We start from the raw sequence: 14,725 nt of genomic DNA, 5'->3' as shown, positions 1-14,725 counted from the left end.
GCTCAATTAAACTGTTTCCAGCCAGCCTTGGAAACTTTTGATTGGTGGTGCACCTATTTTGATTTGAGACGGCGTATGACTATTGACATTGTGTTTTCCGAAGAATATAAAGCAAAGTTCATCTCCAGGTGATACGCAGGCTTGCATTGGATGCCGTATTTTCTCCTGGTAAAAGCGAATGACTTCTTTGTTTTTTGACATCCTGAAGCTCCCTGTCCGGATCCTACTACTCATGCTTTCCCTGTCAATATCTTCCGGTGGACCTCCACCCAGTTCTTCTCTAATTCGCCTTTTACAACGCCCACGAGGAAACGGGAGCAGTGAGCGTCCACAACCTCTTCTAACTCCAGACTTCCGTCGCTCCCCTTGCGAACACGCCACCGCGTTTCCAAAAGGACGCTCATGGGGCAGTGAATTTTGACGAAACTTCCATCCGGGGTGAAGGTAAACTCGTACTCGCTGACACTCTTCTTCTCGAGCATGCCTTTGGGCAGGGCCTTTGGGAGGTTGGTAGGCACCGTATCCGTGATGGTGTAGCACTCAGTGACCGCTATGGAATCAACATCGTCGGGAACAGTGGGGGGCACCTTGGGCGTGCGGGGCGTCCAGTGTGTCAAATTGGGGTCGCTCTTGATATGGACTTCCGCATTGTGAAGGTGAGAGAGGACCTCCTCGCTGGTCATGTAGTCGGGAATCGGTGTGACATGAGTCAACTGGAATGAGGTGGTAAGCATTTTGATTGAGTAGGTCGCTGCCGATGCCAGTGTCTCCCTGCAATAAATCAAGTTGCCTCGAAAGAGAAGTCTACAAATCAAGTTTAGCTAAGGACTGGGAGTGAACAAGGCCGCTCTCATCGATGACCTGAGATGCGTCGTACAAGCTGAGTATTTGAACTGCTGACCACATTTATGTGAAAGAAAATCCCATCGATAAGCGCAACATCCAATGTCAAACTCGCAACCTCCAAGGCCGTTGGTCGAAGTCAAAAGAGGCATGATACATCTAACGTGTCAAATCTAGCCTACCCAGAATCCCGAGTCCATCGCACTGGATTGATTTACAGTAGCAGCTTTTCCAATTAATACCCTGTAGTTCCCCCACAAACCGAGGTTACCGAGCACCCATCAACAAAAGCCAGGCATTATCTGTAGCTGCTTGGCTATTGCGACAAACACCACCGTACCAATGCTTCGGAAGGGGAAACTTTAATTCACTGGACCAGTGAAAAGATCGGCCAATGGTGAATGGATGAAGCTTGTATGCCATGCCGGTGGGCGAAACACCAGGCTGATGCACAGAGGCCGGCACCGCGCGACAGCGCTCTCGTCCCTTGTCTGAGCGGCATGGTCTTCTAGAACGGCGACAATGCAGAGGCCCGACGCCGCTACATTGAACGCCATGAGCTGTTGGTGGTGGTCTTTTGTGCCAGATCCCAGCATTCGGGGCTGATACCACGCTTCTTATAAGTCAGCGTGCAGCAATGGTAATATGGACTGGTAGTAGAACACGCTATCTCGGATTATAACTTCAATGGAGATAATGTTCACTTCTATTTCAGTAGCCAAGTCAGATGTTTTGTATGGGCACAGCGCTCAAAGACATCTTCAGGTTCGTGTAATATCATCGAGCTTATTAACCAAGAGAAACGTGAGGAAACTAGAGGCGTGATATCAGACCGCCTTGAAGGCTTTTCACAACCTCCACAGCCGCCCGCTCTCCACTTCTTACAGCGCCCTCCATGTATCCCTTCCATTCACCTGCGGTTTCTGTTCCCGCGAAATGGATATCACGATACGGCTCCCGAAGCCCATCTCCACCGAGCGTGTCAAGAACTCCAGGAGTGAGTGACGTGCAAGGGCATCCCAATCCCGAAAACTCATCGGTGACCCATTCGTAGAATACCATCTGCTTGAAGAGCTGACAAATATTCTCAACGCCATATAATTGGCTCAGTTGCTCTAGTAGGCTGCTCTCTCGCTCGGTAGTTGTCGTTGCCGCCCATGCCTTGCCAGGCTCGCCGGCCATGAAGCACGTCAGTACGAACTTCTTGTCTGCCGGACTGCTCGTGTCACGAATTACAGAAGCAGGGCCGACGAAAGATTGAGCCAAGCCGCAATATCCCTTCTCGACCCAGAACGGGGTGCTGAACTCCATCATAGCTTTCGTGTAGTATCCGTATGTTTGTGACTCGATCCAGGCCAGCTTCGTATGGGGTAGCGCTGGCTGAAATGAAATCGACTTGAGGACGGGACCAGGTACAGTCGTAATGACCTTTTGCGCTGAGTAGACCTTACCGCCGGCCTCGACTTCAACTGAGCGATTCTCGTTCTGTACAACAGCCTGAACGGGGCTAGAGAGACAGACGATTCCTTCAGGCAATGACGAAGCCAGCCCTTTAGAGAAGAGCTGCGTGCCTTGGCGGACCCGGAGATACTGTCCTCCATCTTTTCTATCCGATCGCATCTGCAGCAGTCCACCGCCCGACTTGCAATAGTTCAGGAAGTACAGTGCGGAGATGTCCTTTGGCTCTTGGCCCAACATGGCCCGTGTCCAGACTGTGGCTGTGGCTAAAGCAACATTATCGGCACCTCGAGATTTGAGATAAGCCTCGAATGTGAGAGAGTCGAGAGATGTGTCCCGTGGTCTGAAAACGTCGAGGGCTTGGCAGTCTGCTTCTGCCATGTCCCTGATCTGAGCTAGATGATCGCGCGTCGATTCACTGAACTATATCCATGACCAACATGTGAGAAATGCTCATATCTGACGGGGTGTTTTCGAAACCGACCTTGGGCAGCTCCCCGTACGGGAAAGGGCTGCATTTGCCATCGAAATCTTGAAGAACGCAGTTACCGTTGGTGTTCTGCTCGATCAACTCAGCGCCATATTTCTTCGCAAGTTCATGCATCCTGCTTTGATTCGTATCATTGATCCACGCCGCGCCGAGGTCGAACACGCCGTTGTCTCTGCCATCCTCCATCGGTTGACTCCACGTCTTGCCGCCCACACGATCTCGGGCCTCCAACACAACGCAGCTTAGCCCAGCCCGTCGGACCTCATGAGCAGCAGAAAGACCCGCCAATCCCGCACCGATAATGACAACATCGACACTCTCCTGCACCGATGGAAGGCTTCGAGGAACTGAGGGTGTTTCTGGTCGGACGACCACGGCGTTGATCTCGATCAGCCAGCCCGGCACCGCCAATTTTTGTACGGGAACGAGTGTCATTGCGGGGCGGTGCGTTCCCAGGAACCGCTGGACGTAGCGAGCATGTTGGCGGTTAGAGGCATCGTAGTCCACAATGTAGAGGGTCAAACTCGCAATGTTGGATACCGTCGATCCGGCAGCTATGATGACTTTGCGTAGGTTGAGCAGCGCGAGGTGAATTTGGGAGTCGTAGTCTGACGGCACCTTGCCATCTTTGGTGTTGCCGGGCAAGCCTGATACGTGCACCAGGGAACCAGCACGAGTGATTGTGGCAGGGGCGTAGTACGCCGCAGACGTGTTCGAGAGTTCGATGGTTTCGATGAGTTTGGTCATATTGATTGCCTAGGAAGAGACACGTTGCTTGCGTATGGTCCAGCTAGGGTGAGTTGGACTTGCTCTACAAAGATTGATCACCGTCCCGAAAGGCGCTGGCGATGGTCTATGTCGTCTTTTGGTGGCTTCAAAATTATCGTTTTCAACAGGAAAGTGTTCTAAGACAAGAGACTAGTATCAACCTTTCAGAAGAAGATGCGAAAGTGATATGATGGTCGCGATACCGGGCGTTGATTCAACTCATGGGCTGTCCCATTCCGTTGGCGTCTGGATTAGGCATCCGACAGCGATCGCAGACCCCGCTCAGTTGCGATCGCTCAGTTGGCCAGGGCTTGATCACAATGATCTGTTGCAGCCTAGGACTGCCCTATCAACACGGCGACCCTCGGCCCCTCCCCCAATAATACGTCCACCAGTTCAGCCAAACCCCACAAGGGGACATGAGCAAGGTTACGGGTGCTACGGTGTCTCTATTCCGGCGGGGAAATTTCTCCTGATCGGATATCATAGCCGGTTGCCCGCGGGCGTCGTTATCTAGGTACTGCGTAATACCTTGCCCTTACATATTTACGGAGTGCGGCACCGAAACAGCCCGGCATTCAAGAGAGTTAGACAATCAAGAGGCACTCTAACGATACTAAGTCACCGAACTCTAGTCTATCTTGGCCGGTTCTTACCTCCTAGAGTCCAAGCCATGTGGTTGATATGTCGGCTACAGTGAGGTGGGAGTGTTGCCATTGGCCTTTCAGTGTCAACGTTCATGGAAACAGAACGGTTTGTAAGGCCGACGGATGTGGCCCAAAAATTCTGATGCCATGAGCGACGCAACTCAACACAATTCTCGCGCTCCCCTAGACGGCTTTGATTGAAGTTCTTTACCTCAGTCGCCCGCTACCTCGAAACATACAACGTAACCGCCTTTTATGTACACACAAGTACCAAGAAACTAAGAGGGCATGTGTTGATTGTGGAATATTGAAGTCTATCTATCCAAGCCCCTTGATCAAGTGGAAAGTTTAGCATCTAAGTCTACTCATTTATGCGCCGATGCCTCGACAACTCCTTGCGTCTAGTCTAGATAAGAGCGAAAATCTATTCCTTCAAGATGCGATCAACCAGCTTAGTTGCCTGTAGCACTTCTTCATCTTGGAAGTGTTTTCCGACAAGCTGTAAACAAATTGGCATGTCGTGGAAAAGGTCGGCATCATCTAAATAACGTCACACCGTCAGCACATGGGACGCGACAACTGAAGGAGTTTGAGTGAGCTAGGGGCGGTGACTTACAGGCCTTCCATTCTTTAGCATCATAGTCATTCCGAGGCGTGTAATCTTCTTCGGGCTTGTCAATGGCTTTGTCAACCTTCAGTCCGCTCGGCAAGATGGCTGCTGGTTGGTCTAGCACGTTCCAAATGGCCGTGTAATTCCAGTACTCGGCGCCGCCTTGCAACACACCCGCACCAACGTATGCAGGACAAAGTATGACATCGACGCCTCTGTGCTTCATCAGAGCATGATAGTCTCGTCGATATGCCTCTCTTCTATAGTTGAGGTTCCAGTTCTCTGCGACTGTAAGTGGCTCGGCTTTTGAGAATCTGAAAGCATGCTCGGTAAGTGGGAGGACCGGCTCGCCACTTTCGGCAAATGTGTCGAGGTACGGCTTTGGCCCTTGGGGAAAATACAACGAGGACTGATTCTGGTTAGTCGAGATGAACCTTGCAGAACCTATTCTACAAATACCTGAGAAAGAGGGTCTAGGCAGGTAAAGAAGAAAGAAGAAAGAGAAAGGAAAGGAAAAATGAAATGGCGACTTACTACTATTTCCCAGCCGCGCTGGTGGTCAAAGGGTTCCCAGTCTACCACTTTCACACCTGACTGTTTCAATTTTTCCGCGGCTGAACGAAGAGCCCGTAGGACCGGCGGATGTGGTTTGACGAAACTTCGACCCATTCAAGTCAGTTACAAAGACAATAGAAGACAGGGAAATGGACATACCCATCGTCCAACATGATTCCCACCGTGATCTCTTTCCTGGGATTGACAGGTCTCCATGGCACTGGAACCAACATAGTCTCAGTATCCCACGGTTCAGCTGCAAGAACAGCACTCATGAACAGTTCCAGATCATCAACGCTCTGGCCCAAGGGTCCTACAACACCCCGGATACTCTCTTGTCCAGATGTGATACCAAAGTTTCCAAGGTTTGGCACACGCAGAGCCGTCGGTCGAAGTCCATAACAACCATTGAAGGCGGCAGGGATGCGTATACTCCCGCCAATATCTGTGCCCACGCCAATCACTGAGCATTTCGCGCCGACTGATACTCCTTCACCACCGGATGATCCTCCGGGCGAGCAAAGAAGGTTGTGTGGGTTCCTAGTTAGCCCGGTGATATTATTATTGCAGTCCAGATGCTGTGAAGCAAAGAATGTCAACTTATTTCCAACCTCTCAAGTTTGTTGTCACAGGAAAGACTAGTATACCTACCATGAGACTCTGCGGTTGATTCGTTCTGACATGAATGACTGCTCCTGCCTTCTTCAAAATCTTGATGGAAAGGGCGTCTTCGAGCGGGATGTTTCTGATCTTTGATACGAACCCTGCGTGCGTGATATGGCCACCCATGCCGATGTGTTCCTATCAGTAGCGAGTCAGTAATCACACCCCTCGACGCGGGACTAGAGGGACAAAATCTACCTTGACTGATATCGGGATGCCATGAAGAGGGCCGACCAGCTGGCCTGTTTTTTGGAAGTACGCATCAAGTTCGTTGGCCTTCTGAAGGGCATCTTCTGCTAAAATCTCGGTAGCAAAGTTGGTCTAGCACGTGAAAATAATGCGTTAGCTAGAAATATCCCTACACAATGTGATATCTTCATACCAATTGATGAATCATGGTTGTTTTCTTCAGAAAAGCGGTGACAACTTGTTTTACAGTCCATTGGCCGCTCTTGTACTTTCCTAACAAGCTCGAGGCATCCTGCTCAGTCATCCGAATTTCCTCCGTAGTCAAAATTCCAGACTCATTTGGGATATCAAGCACATTTTGACGATCTTTCGGAGGTATTTGGTCGCTTGCCAACTCATACTCCTTGGGAATTGACTTCGTCTGGATGTCGATACAGACTTGTGCGAGTTCCCGCCAGCCTTTTGGAATTGTGGTGATTGCCATTTTGGGCGAGCTTGGGAATGTTAGGGGTCGGGGATGCTGTGTAAGTTGCGTCACGTTGCACGGCACTTCAAAGCAACACCCCAAAAACAGAAAAAGAAAATACCACAAAATAGCTGGCTGGCTTCACTAATATCGTCTGCCTACTTCTACTAGTGTACGCGTTGTAAGATGCACCCTATCTGAAGCGATAATGTCTTCCCTATCTGCCATCCCTAGATAGCGCCAAATTGAGCTCTCTCGGCCTATCGCTGTCAACTGCCAACTTGGTCCAGTGGTGGGCCTAAATCCTTCATCCCAGTGCAACATCCGGCACCCTTGTTTTTCGGGGCTCCGCTCTATGCGGGCGGTTGACGACCCAGGAACGAGGAGATGTAAGCACATATCTTTAGGCGGATTATGGTTGATGTTCTGCTATCGTTATCCAGGGCTCTCTACAAACATGGCGCTTTACGTTCGCGTCCCTCTCTGGCGTCGTTATCTACCATGCTGGGTAGCTTGACTGTCAGCCATCTCCTAAGGAACGCCCAGGTCAATGTCCGAGACTGAGAACCTGGTTGTCTTATCAAAATTCCCCGCCAAGTGACGCCTTGGCCAACGCTGGCCTAGCTAACAAGTCCCATCCGTAACTCGCTTCATACCGAGATAGCTGATAGCCGTACCCGGGTGGCGGGTGTGTGCACCCAGTCTGGTTGAACCGTTCCTTGGGATCGCCATACCACATCAACGTTTCTACGAGTTACGCTGATAAGTAGCTGAAGCCGCACATCACTCCCAGATACGCAAAGAGCGCTATTTTCTGTTCAAATACCTCCTGTGCCAGCTTTTTCTGTGCGGGAACTCTGAAAGATCGACACAGCCGCAGCTTTCGAGTTTCTTTGGGGTCGACTGACCCGACAGCAACCAAATGGCTCACGACACCCCCGCTCAGACGGATGGCGATGGCCTGCCTCCTGGTACCACCAGACTTATCGACGTAGATGGCTCCGTCATCAGCAAACATGCTTCCGGATCCGATGAGGCGGACATCATTCTAATTCCCCGCCCGTCGGAAGATCCCGAGGATCCGTTGAACTGGACCAAGAAGCGAAAATGGCTTGCGACATCTTGCGTCTTGGTTTACACCGTCATGATAGCGATTCCGAGTAGTGCTGTCTATTCTGTCGTCACCCCCATCAGAAAAGCAACTGGATTGTCGCTTTCAGATATCAACAATGGCACGGGAATCATGGTGAGGAGAGTCCATATCGCAATCTTAAAGCCATGCTGACGTGTAGTTCCTGCTCTAGTTCCTGTTCTATGGCTGGGGTTGTCTGATTTGGCAACCGTTTGCGCTGCAGTACGGCAAGCGACCAGCGTATCTGGCGTCTCTTATCGCCAACATTGTTAGTCCTTCAAGCGAACCCAGCGTCAATGATGGAATCATTCCTAATGTGTCGGCTTCTAGATCATCCTTGCTACCGCCCCGATGTGCACCACGAAACACACATATCTGGCTAATCGCATCCTGCTTGGGCTTTTTGGGGCCCCGGTTGAATCTTTGTGCGAAATTTCTATCACAGATATCGTAGGAACCCAAGCAGGCCCCAAAGAATGCGCTTGACTAACCATCGAACAGTGGTTCGCGCACCAGCGCCCTAAATACCTTGCACTCTACGGGTGGGGTCTTTCAATGACGGGCAAGCTTGCTCCAATGCTTTCGGGCTTCATCAACGTGGGCATGGGTTGGAAATGGACTCTCGTAAGTCATGTTCTCTTACGGCCTTTAGCCCCTATCCCTCCCTGCCGTATCTAGCTAATTCTTGCCTACTAAAGTGGTGGTGTTCTATATTCAACGGCATTGCTCTCGTCTACTGCTTCCTTTTCATGGAGGAGACCAACTATGATCGTCCCGCGCGGCCTGTCGAAGACAGCACATCCACAGGTCATGCAACCGGAGTTCGAGAGCAGCACAACGGGAGCGATGCGGACGAGAAGTCGTCTGATAAGGTGGACGAGAAAAACATGACAAATGCCAAACCTGTTGATACCGAAACTGGGCAGATGATCTATCCTCGCAAGACTTATATCCAGAAGCTCGGTATCAAGGACAAGGCTAGGCCCAACCGCATGTTGGATATTGCACTTGGTGGACTTAGAGGCTTCACATACCCCTCAGTCGTTTACGCAGGGTGGGAATCTTCTTCCTATCATGAGATGAATCTAATACCTAACTTGTGCTTAGTCTGATGTACGGTGCCAACAATTTGGTATGGTCGGGTGTGCAGAACGCTACGGCTGGTACTGTATACACCACGATGTACGGCTTCTCTACTGCCGGTGTAGCAGCGGCTTATGCCGGAGGCTTACTCGGTACTATGGTTGGGTAAGTGTTTCCTAGATACTCCTCAAAAGGGAAGGGAAGAGATCGTTGACTTACGCATCCTGGCAGAGGCTATTACTGCGGCAAGGTCGGTCGGCTGCTCACGATCCGCCTCGCCCGACGCAACAATGGAATCTCCGAGTCGGAACACTCCCTCTGGCTCTTCTCCGCATCAATGTTTCTGGTACCATTCAGCATGCTCCTATACGGCCTGGGTGTGACCTACCACATTCACTGGATGGGTCTCGTCGTCTCCCAGTTCACCCTCGCCATCAACAACGCCCTTGCTGTGGCGGGATCACTCGGATATGCCATCGCGTCGTATCCGCAGCTTAGCGGTGACATGATCACCACATGCGTCATCATCCGCAACACCATGTCGTTTGCAATCAACTATGGAATCACTCCTTGGCTAAACCATATGGGATATCGCGATACCTACATCATCGTTGCCGCGATCGGATTCGTCTGGAATGCCAGTATCTTCGTCATGACCAAGTATGGTAGGACTATCAGAGAGAATAGTGCGAACAGATACTGGCGTCATGTTGCCAAAGCGCATGCTAAAGGCCTCAGTCACTGACATGCGGTGCAAATACGATGCCTGCCGTCCATTTTCGTTGAATTAGTACCATAGGATGGAAACAGATCTGCAGCATTATATACTTTAGTTGCTGTCTCCTAATCATCTTTCACTTTCACTGCATGTTGGCAATTGAACACAAAGACTTTTGCCCACAACCCTTGATTACACCGCACAAGTCCTCTCGATAGCACTCATCACCACAGACTCTCTAGGTATGTCCTCGGTGCGCTTAGTCCAGACTCCTTCTAGATCATCGAGAATCCTTTGAATTTCTCCATACCCCATACGCTCTACCATTTGCGTCAGAACACGCCGGATCAACGAGATATCCTCAGACGAGGTAACAGAGTAACCAAGTATCAACATCGGCCAAGCCCCCAAGAAGCACCGCGTCCACGTTTCATAGGCGGCTGGTCGACGAAGAATCTCAAAGGCACGCTGCACTTGCCATCTTGGTGCACTTCGTGTTGGATGTAAAGGGTTCCAGCTGTTCTGCGTAGTTCTTGGGACCTGTGGCCATAAAGTGTGGTTGGCGAGTGAAAACTCTGCGATGTAATCTAGGAGCAGCGAAGCGCCCAAAACGAAAAGAGTAACAGCGTCTTTGTGAAAGCTCGTCATGGACAAAGGGCAGCTGGCTCCTCCATCTTCTACCAGTACGAGGCCTTCCCATGTTTCCATCTCCTCTCTCATCCGAATCAGAAACTCTTCAGTCGGATGCTTGGGTGAGTTGAGGACGTCAATGAGGTCCGTTATGAGACGATATAGCGGCAGTGGTAAGCCCAGTACGGGGCTATCACCTTCGGATAATATGTCGATGAGTTTCCTTGCGTTGAGAACATGTTCGGATCGATCGAGGAATTGTTCATCCACATGAAAGTTGGGAGCGAATGGCTTTCGCATAGCAAGCAGGAATGCTTGATAAAGCACGCTCTCCGTATTAATTCGATGTAGAGGTCTCGACATTGACATGGGTGAGCAGGTGTCTTCGTATCTAAGCTTGAGTAGGTTCATAGCGCCGTCGACATGCTTCCTCGCGTCTAAAGTCTCATCGGGCGGCCCCCACATCTTTCAAATTAATGAGATCGGGTTGGGATTTGAGACTCAGTAACAACGGGATACTTACATCGTATAAGTAAAGATACACAACGGTGGTCAGCAGCGGATCGTCAGGCCCCTTGGCGGATGCACCCAAGTCATGAAGAGCACGATTGACCAGTTCCACGGCACGGAAGTAGTACCCCAGTGCCGCATCATGATACCTCCTTGACCTCAGAAGCATGTACTTATTAGACGCACACGCAGCTAGGACAGCGCACTTTACGCTTTCAGAGCGAAGCATCATGCTCATCACCTGCGATCCATAGCCCTCCAGGTCTCTTTCTCTCACTGTGGGGAGTAAGAGTACGGAGAGGAATATGTTGAAGTAGTGGTGGGTCAGCTCCTGTTCGAGATCCGGCAGCTCTCTTAATTCCAGAGAGATGATGGAATCTTTGCTGCAGGAAGACGGTGAAGGCAAGGTCCTGTCATCAGAGAAGGATCGACGAGATCGGTGACGTCTATCGTACATGTCGTCGGAGGACGGCCACGTGCAACCACGTCCTGAAGCAACGCAGGCGCGGCATACTGGTTTCTCCTCGCCGCATTTCACTCTTCTCTTCCTGCCTGCTATGTATCAGCAACGTTCCTGATGTCGAATAGGCGAATCGAATTGACTCACAGGTCGAGCACCCGGTCTTCGTTCGCAATTTGGCTTTGGGCATGTTGATGCACGTGTAACAAACATGTAATGAGGCGCTGAAATCAGCAATCGGTAGTGACGAAGCAGATATGCCAGCTGCGAAGCAAGGCTGCCTACTTCAAAGACCCAATCAAAGGGGATACGCAGGATCGGCATGTCTTATCATAGGAAAAATGGTGCACAGCCCCGCACGAACATCGTCCTAACATCTATGGTGGGCCGGCTTATCGTATTACTTAGAGTACATACCATACCGTTGCGGGGTTGATTGCACATATCTACAACCTAGAACCTTGCACACCATTTGAGTTCGTCTGCGGCATGTATGGCAAGTATTCTAGGCAGTTGCTCTGGTGAAATCACCTTCTTTCGCACCAATGCGAATGGTTCAACAATCTAGATGATGACTTTGAGTGCTAGCCGGCCGCCGTGTGGAGTACAAATTTTTAATCGCGACCTCGCGAAGTGTGGCACAGAAATCTGCCCGCGAGCTATACCGCAATGGTCCAAATCTAGGTGCCTACGTGGGGGCCTATGTTCCATTGATGAGAGAAACCATGCGGCCAGTAATGAATCAAGATTATTCAATTATTCAACGGGGCTTTCAAGGCTTGAAAATATTGAGATATTACAAAATTAGGGCCAAGTTCACCTCAATTTTGTATGATCTTCGTCACCAAATCTGCTGCAGCCACCGTCTCCTCGTCCCGGAAGTGCTTGCCAGCGAGCTGGAGAGCGATCGGGGCATCGACAAACGCTTCGGGAATATCTGAGTTTTTTTGTTAAATATCATATGCTCAATCGAGAAACCATAGCCACGGGACGTGGTGTAAACTTACATTTCTTGTACTCTCTCTCATCTGTTGCTGATCGAGGCTTGTAATTGGCATCAACTACGTCAACCTTGGGGTCGACATGAAGACCAGTCGGGAAAGTGATGCTTGGTTGGTCCAGAATATTCCAGATAGTCGTGTAATGCCAGTATTGAGGAGTGCCGCACTTTGCAGCCACGCCGACATAGGCAGGGCAAAGAATGAAATCGACGCCGCGATCTTTCATCACCTTATGATACCTGAGTGCCAACGATGTCAGCTATGAGCCAAGCAGATGGATTTGATTTCCCTTACTCTTCACGGAAAGCTTCTCTCCGTAAGTTCAGTTCCCAATTCTCTCTGATGGTGAGCGGCTCCGGCTTTGAGTAGTGGAACGCCCACTCCGTTAATGGTGCTACCGGCTCGCCCCCTTCTGCAAGGACTTCCTTCTGTGTCTCGGCTGCGTCTGGGAAGTAGAGAAGCTCGATTATCTCGGCTCCTTCGCTATGTTTATACGGCTCAAAGTCTACGACCTTCACCCCAGCTGCCTTAAGTTTGTCAACAGCGTACTTGAGGCCACGGGTAACTGGCGGATGAGGATGAACCATTCTGTACAGCTACCGTTAGTGGAAACTTCGAAAGCATGCATCCAAATTCCAAAATCACTTACCCATCGTCCCAAATAACACCAACAGTAAATTGGCCTGGTTGATATGGCTCCATCTTCTTCCAGGGCAGGGGAACCAGAGAGGTCTCTTCGTCCCAAGGCTCTTGGTTAAGTACAACATCTTCAAAGAGCTGAATATCCGAGATGCTGTTTGCCAAGGGGCCCAAGATACACTTGATGCTCTCTTGGCCTAGGCCCGGCAGACAAATGCCTTTGTATGGATTGCGCAGAGCCGTTGTTCGAAGACCATAGCAGCCGCAAAAGGCCGCCGGCCCACGAACTGAGCCCCCGATATCAGTCCCGAGTCCCAAGACAGAGCCACGGAGTCCGAGGCATGCTCCTTCGCCACCACTGGAGCCGCCCGATGTGAGATTGCGGTTGTAAGGGTTGACTGTCGTGCCGTAAATGGGATTGCTGCAGTCGAGGTGCTGTAGTACGACCAGTCAGTCCGGTTGTCTCGGAAATCATGAACGATATGGCTTACCATGCAACTTTGTGGGACATTGGTGCGGACATGGAAGACAGCACCCGCTTTCGCAGCCAGCCGAAGAACTAGAGCGTCTTCTTGGGCAATGTTGTCCGCCCAAGCCACGTAGGCCGAATGCACAATCTTCCCTTTGAGTCCAATATGCTCTTTAATAGAAATCGGCAGACCATGCAGCGGTCCAACAATCTTTCCAGTCTCCTGGAATTTCGCATCGAGCTTTGCAGCAGCAGCTAACGCTTCATCGACCAAGAACTCGGTCGCGAAGTTGGTCAGCTGATGAGCCACATGAGCGCGCTTCAGAAACGCTGTAACTGTCTCAACGGCGGTAAGCTTGCCAGCAGCCATCCGGCGTACTAGCTCAGTGCCGCTACAGGCTGTAATCTCCTGCTCCTGTGGGGTCAACAGCTTGCATGTGTCGATGAACTTGGAGATATTCAGCTGGCTTGGGGAAGGCAGGTCTTCCGGAGCCAAGAGCCATTTTGGATTGAGAGAGTCTTCGAGGATCTTCTTCAACTTATCGGCCTTGAGTTCCCACGAAGCTGGTGCAAGTGAACCCATGATTATTGATACACTGGAGAAGAGACTGGGATAAAATGATGGAAGTTGATGGTAAAAGAGGGTGCGCCGGAGGAGACAACCATCAGACGTTAGATATAATTGGGATAATGTTTTTATCGATATTTCTACTCCAAGGACTGGGGGACGGGATAATCAAGAACCCGGCCATCCCCCGTTGACTGAAGATTGGAAATTATTCAACTTCGCATGCGTATCGGTCAATGACTTATCGCCGCCGATTGTGACGACAGCGTACATAATCTGTTGGAGTCCTGTAATGAGTTCCCCTCATTAATGCAGCTTCGTTTTTCTCGACCCAAGGTAAATACATGGCTAAAACAGGTACTAGTAGGCAGGACTTGACGCCGGAACCTCTGTTGAGATACCGTAGTTGGAGTAATCCCTCGGCATGCTCTGCCGATCTGGTGCCATTCTATTGTTGTCGCAACAATTCTTTGTTGTCGTTGGTGTCTCCTCAAGGATCAGATTATCATCCCAACAAGAGGACGGGTGTGATCCGTGCCTTATCAGAGTTGGCTCCTCTCGATCCCTCGCAAATACAAGTGATTGGCTGGTTCATGGCATTTAACAGCAATCAGCCGGTGCCGAACTCTCGTAATTCTCAATCATTGGCTATTGGCTTATCCACACCAGCTTGATGCATGTCATAATCTGCTGGTCGTTGTTGAGGTAGCAGACAAGAAAGGCAGAATTTATCCTCACAGTCATCATTTGGTGCACCTGTAACCCTGTAGCAGTGTCACTTCGACAGTGCCGGGCGCAGCATGATTGCTGGGCGCGCAGAGATCAA

At 50.5% G+C, this 14,725-nt stretch overlaps 6 protein-coding genes across 6 annotated transcripts; 1 reads left to right on the top strand and 5 right to left on the bottom strand.

Annotated features, from left to right (window-relative positions):
* Window positions 1–230: 230 nt before the first annotated feature.
* Window positions 231–734, bottom strand: CABS01_03661 (uncharacterized protein; the record flags this gene model as incomplete). Its single annotated transcript, XM_060537034.1, has 1 exon — window positions 231–734. One exon carries the CDS (start codon window positions 732–734, stop codon window positions 231–233), a length of 504 nt encoding a protein of 167 aa, XP_060391292.1.
* A 922-nt stretch (window positions 735–1,656) lies between these two features.
* Window positions 1,657–3,538, bottom strand: CABS01_03660 (flavin containing amine oxidoreductase; the record flags this gene model as incomplete). The annotated part of the gene is made up of 2 exons (XM_060537033.1): window positions 1,657–2,724; window positions 2,786–3,538. 2 exons carry the CDS (start codon window positions 3,536–3,538, stop codon window positions 1,657–1,659), a joined length of 1,821 nt encoding a protein of 606 aa, XP_060391291.1.
* Window positions 3,539–4,630: 1,092 nt separating this feature from the next.
* CABS01_03659 (amidase) lies at window positions 4,631–6,707 on the bottom strand (the record flags this gene model as incomplete). Its single annotated transcript, XM_060537032.1, has 7 exons — window positions 4,631–4,746; window positions 4,823–5,225; window positions 5,351–5,474; window positions 5,531–5,949; window positions 6,023–6,172; window positions 6,233–6,355; window positions 6,417–6,707. 7 exons carry the CDS (start codon window positions 6,705–6,707, stop codon window positions 4,631–4,633), a joined length of 1,626 nt encoding a protein of 541 aa, XP_060391290.1.
* Window positions 6,708–7,611: 904 nt separating this feature from the next.
* Window positions 7,612–9,649, top strand: CABS01_03658 (major facilitator superfamily transporter; the record flags this gene model as incomplete). The annotated part of the gene is made up of 7 exons (XM_060537031.1): window positions 7,612–7,935; window positions 7,994–8,089; window positions 8,152–8,271; window positions 8,323–8,445; window positions 8,520–8,875; window positions 8,929–9,069; window positions 9,136–9,649. The coding sequence occupies 7 exons, from the start codon at window positions 7,612–7,614 to the stop codon at window positions 9,647–9,649; spliced, it is 1,674 nt and encodes a 557-aa protein (XP_060391289.1).
* Window positions 9,650–9,814: 165 nt separating this feature from the next.
* Window positions 9,815–11,412, bottom strand: CABS01_03657 (uncharacterized protein; the record flags this gene model as incomplete). The annotated part of the gene is made up of 3 exons (XM_060537030.1): window positions 9,815–10,717; window positions 10,776–11,314; window positions 11,370–11,412. The coding sequence occupies 3 exons, from the start codon at window positions 11,410–11,412 to the stop codon at window positions 9,815–9,817; spliced, it is 1,485 nt and encodes a 494-aa protein (XP_060391288.1).
* A 631-nt stretch (window positions 11,413–12,043) lies between these two features.
* Window positions 12,044–13,914, bottom strand: CABS01_03656 (uncharacterized protein; the record flags this gene model as incomplete). The annotated part of the gene is made up of 5 exons (XM_060537029.1): window positions 12,044–12,159; window positions 12,230–12,462; window positions 12,518–12,811; window positions 12,873–13,297; window positions 13,354–13,914. The coding sequence occupies 5 exons, from the start codon at window positions 13,912–13,914 to the stop codon at window positions 12,044–12,046; spliced, it is 1,629 nt and encodes a 542-aa protein (XP_060391287.1).
* Between the last annotated feature and the right edge of the window lie 811 nt (window positions 13,915–14,725).

Source organism: Colletotrichum abscissum, assembly GCF_030869225.1.
Source record: "Colletotrichum abscissum strain IMI 504890 chromosome Unknown Scaffold_7.1, whole genome shotgun sequence".
Taxonomy (NCBI): Eukaryota; Fungi; Ascomycota; class Sordariomycetes; order Glomerellales; family Glomerellaceae; genus Colletotrichum; species Colletotrichum abscissum.
The sequence above is the reverse complement of the archived record's forward strand: the minus strand, read 5'-3'. Positions and strand labels throughout refer to the sequence as shown.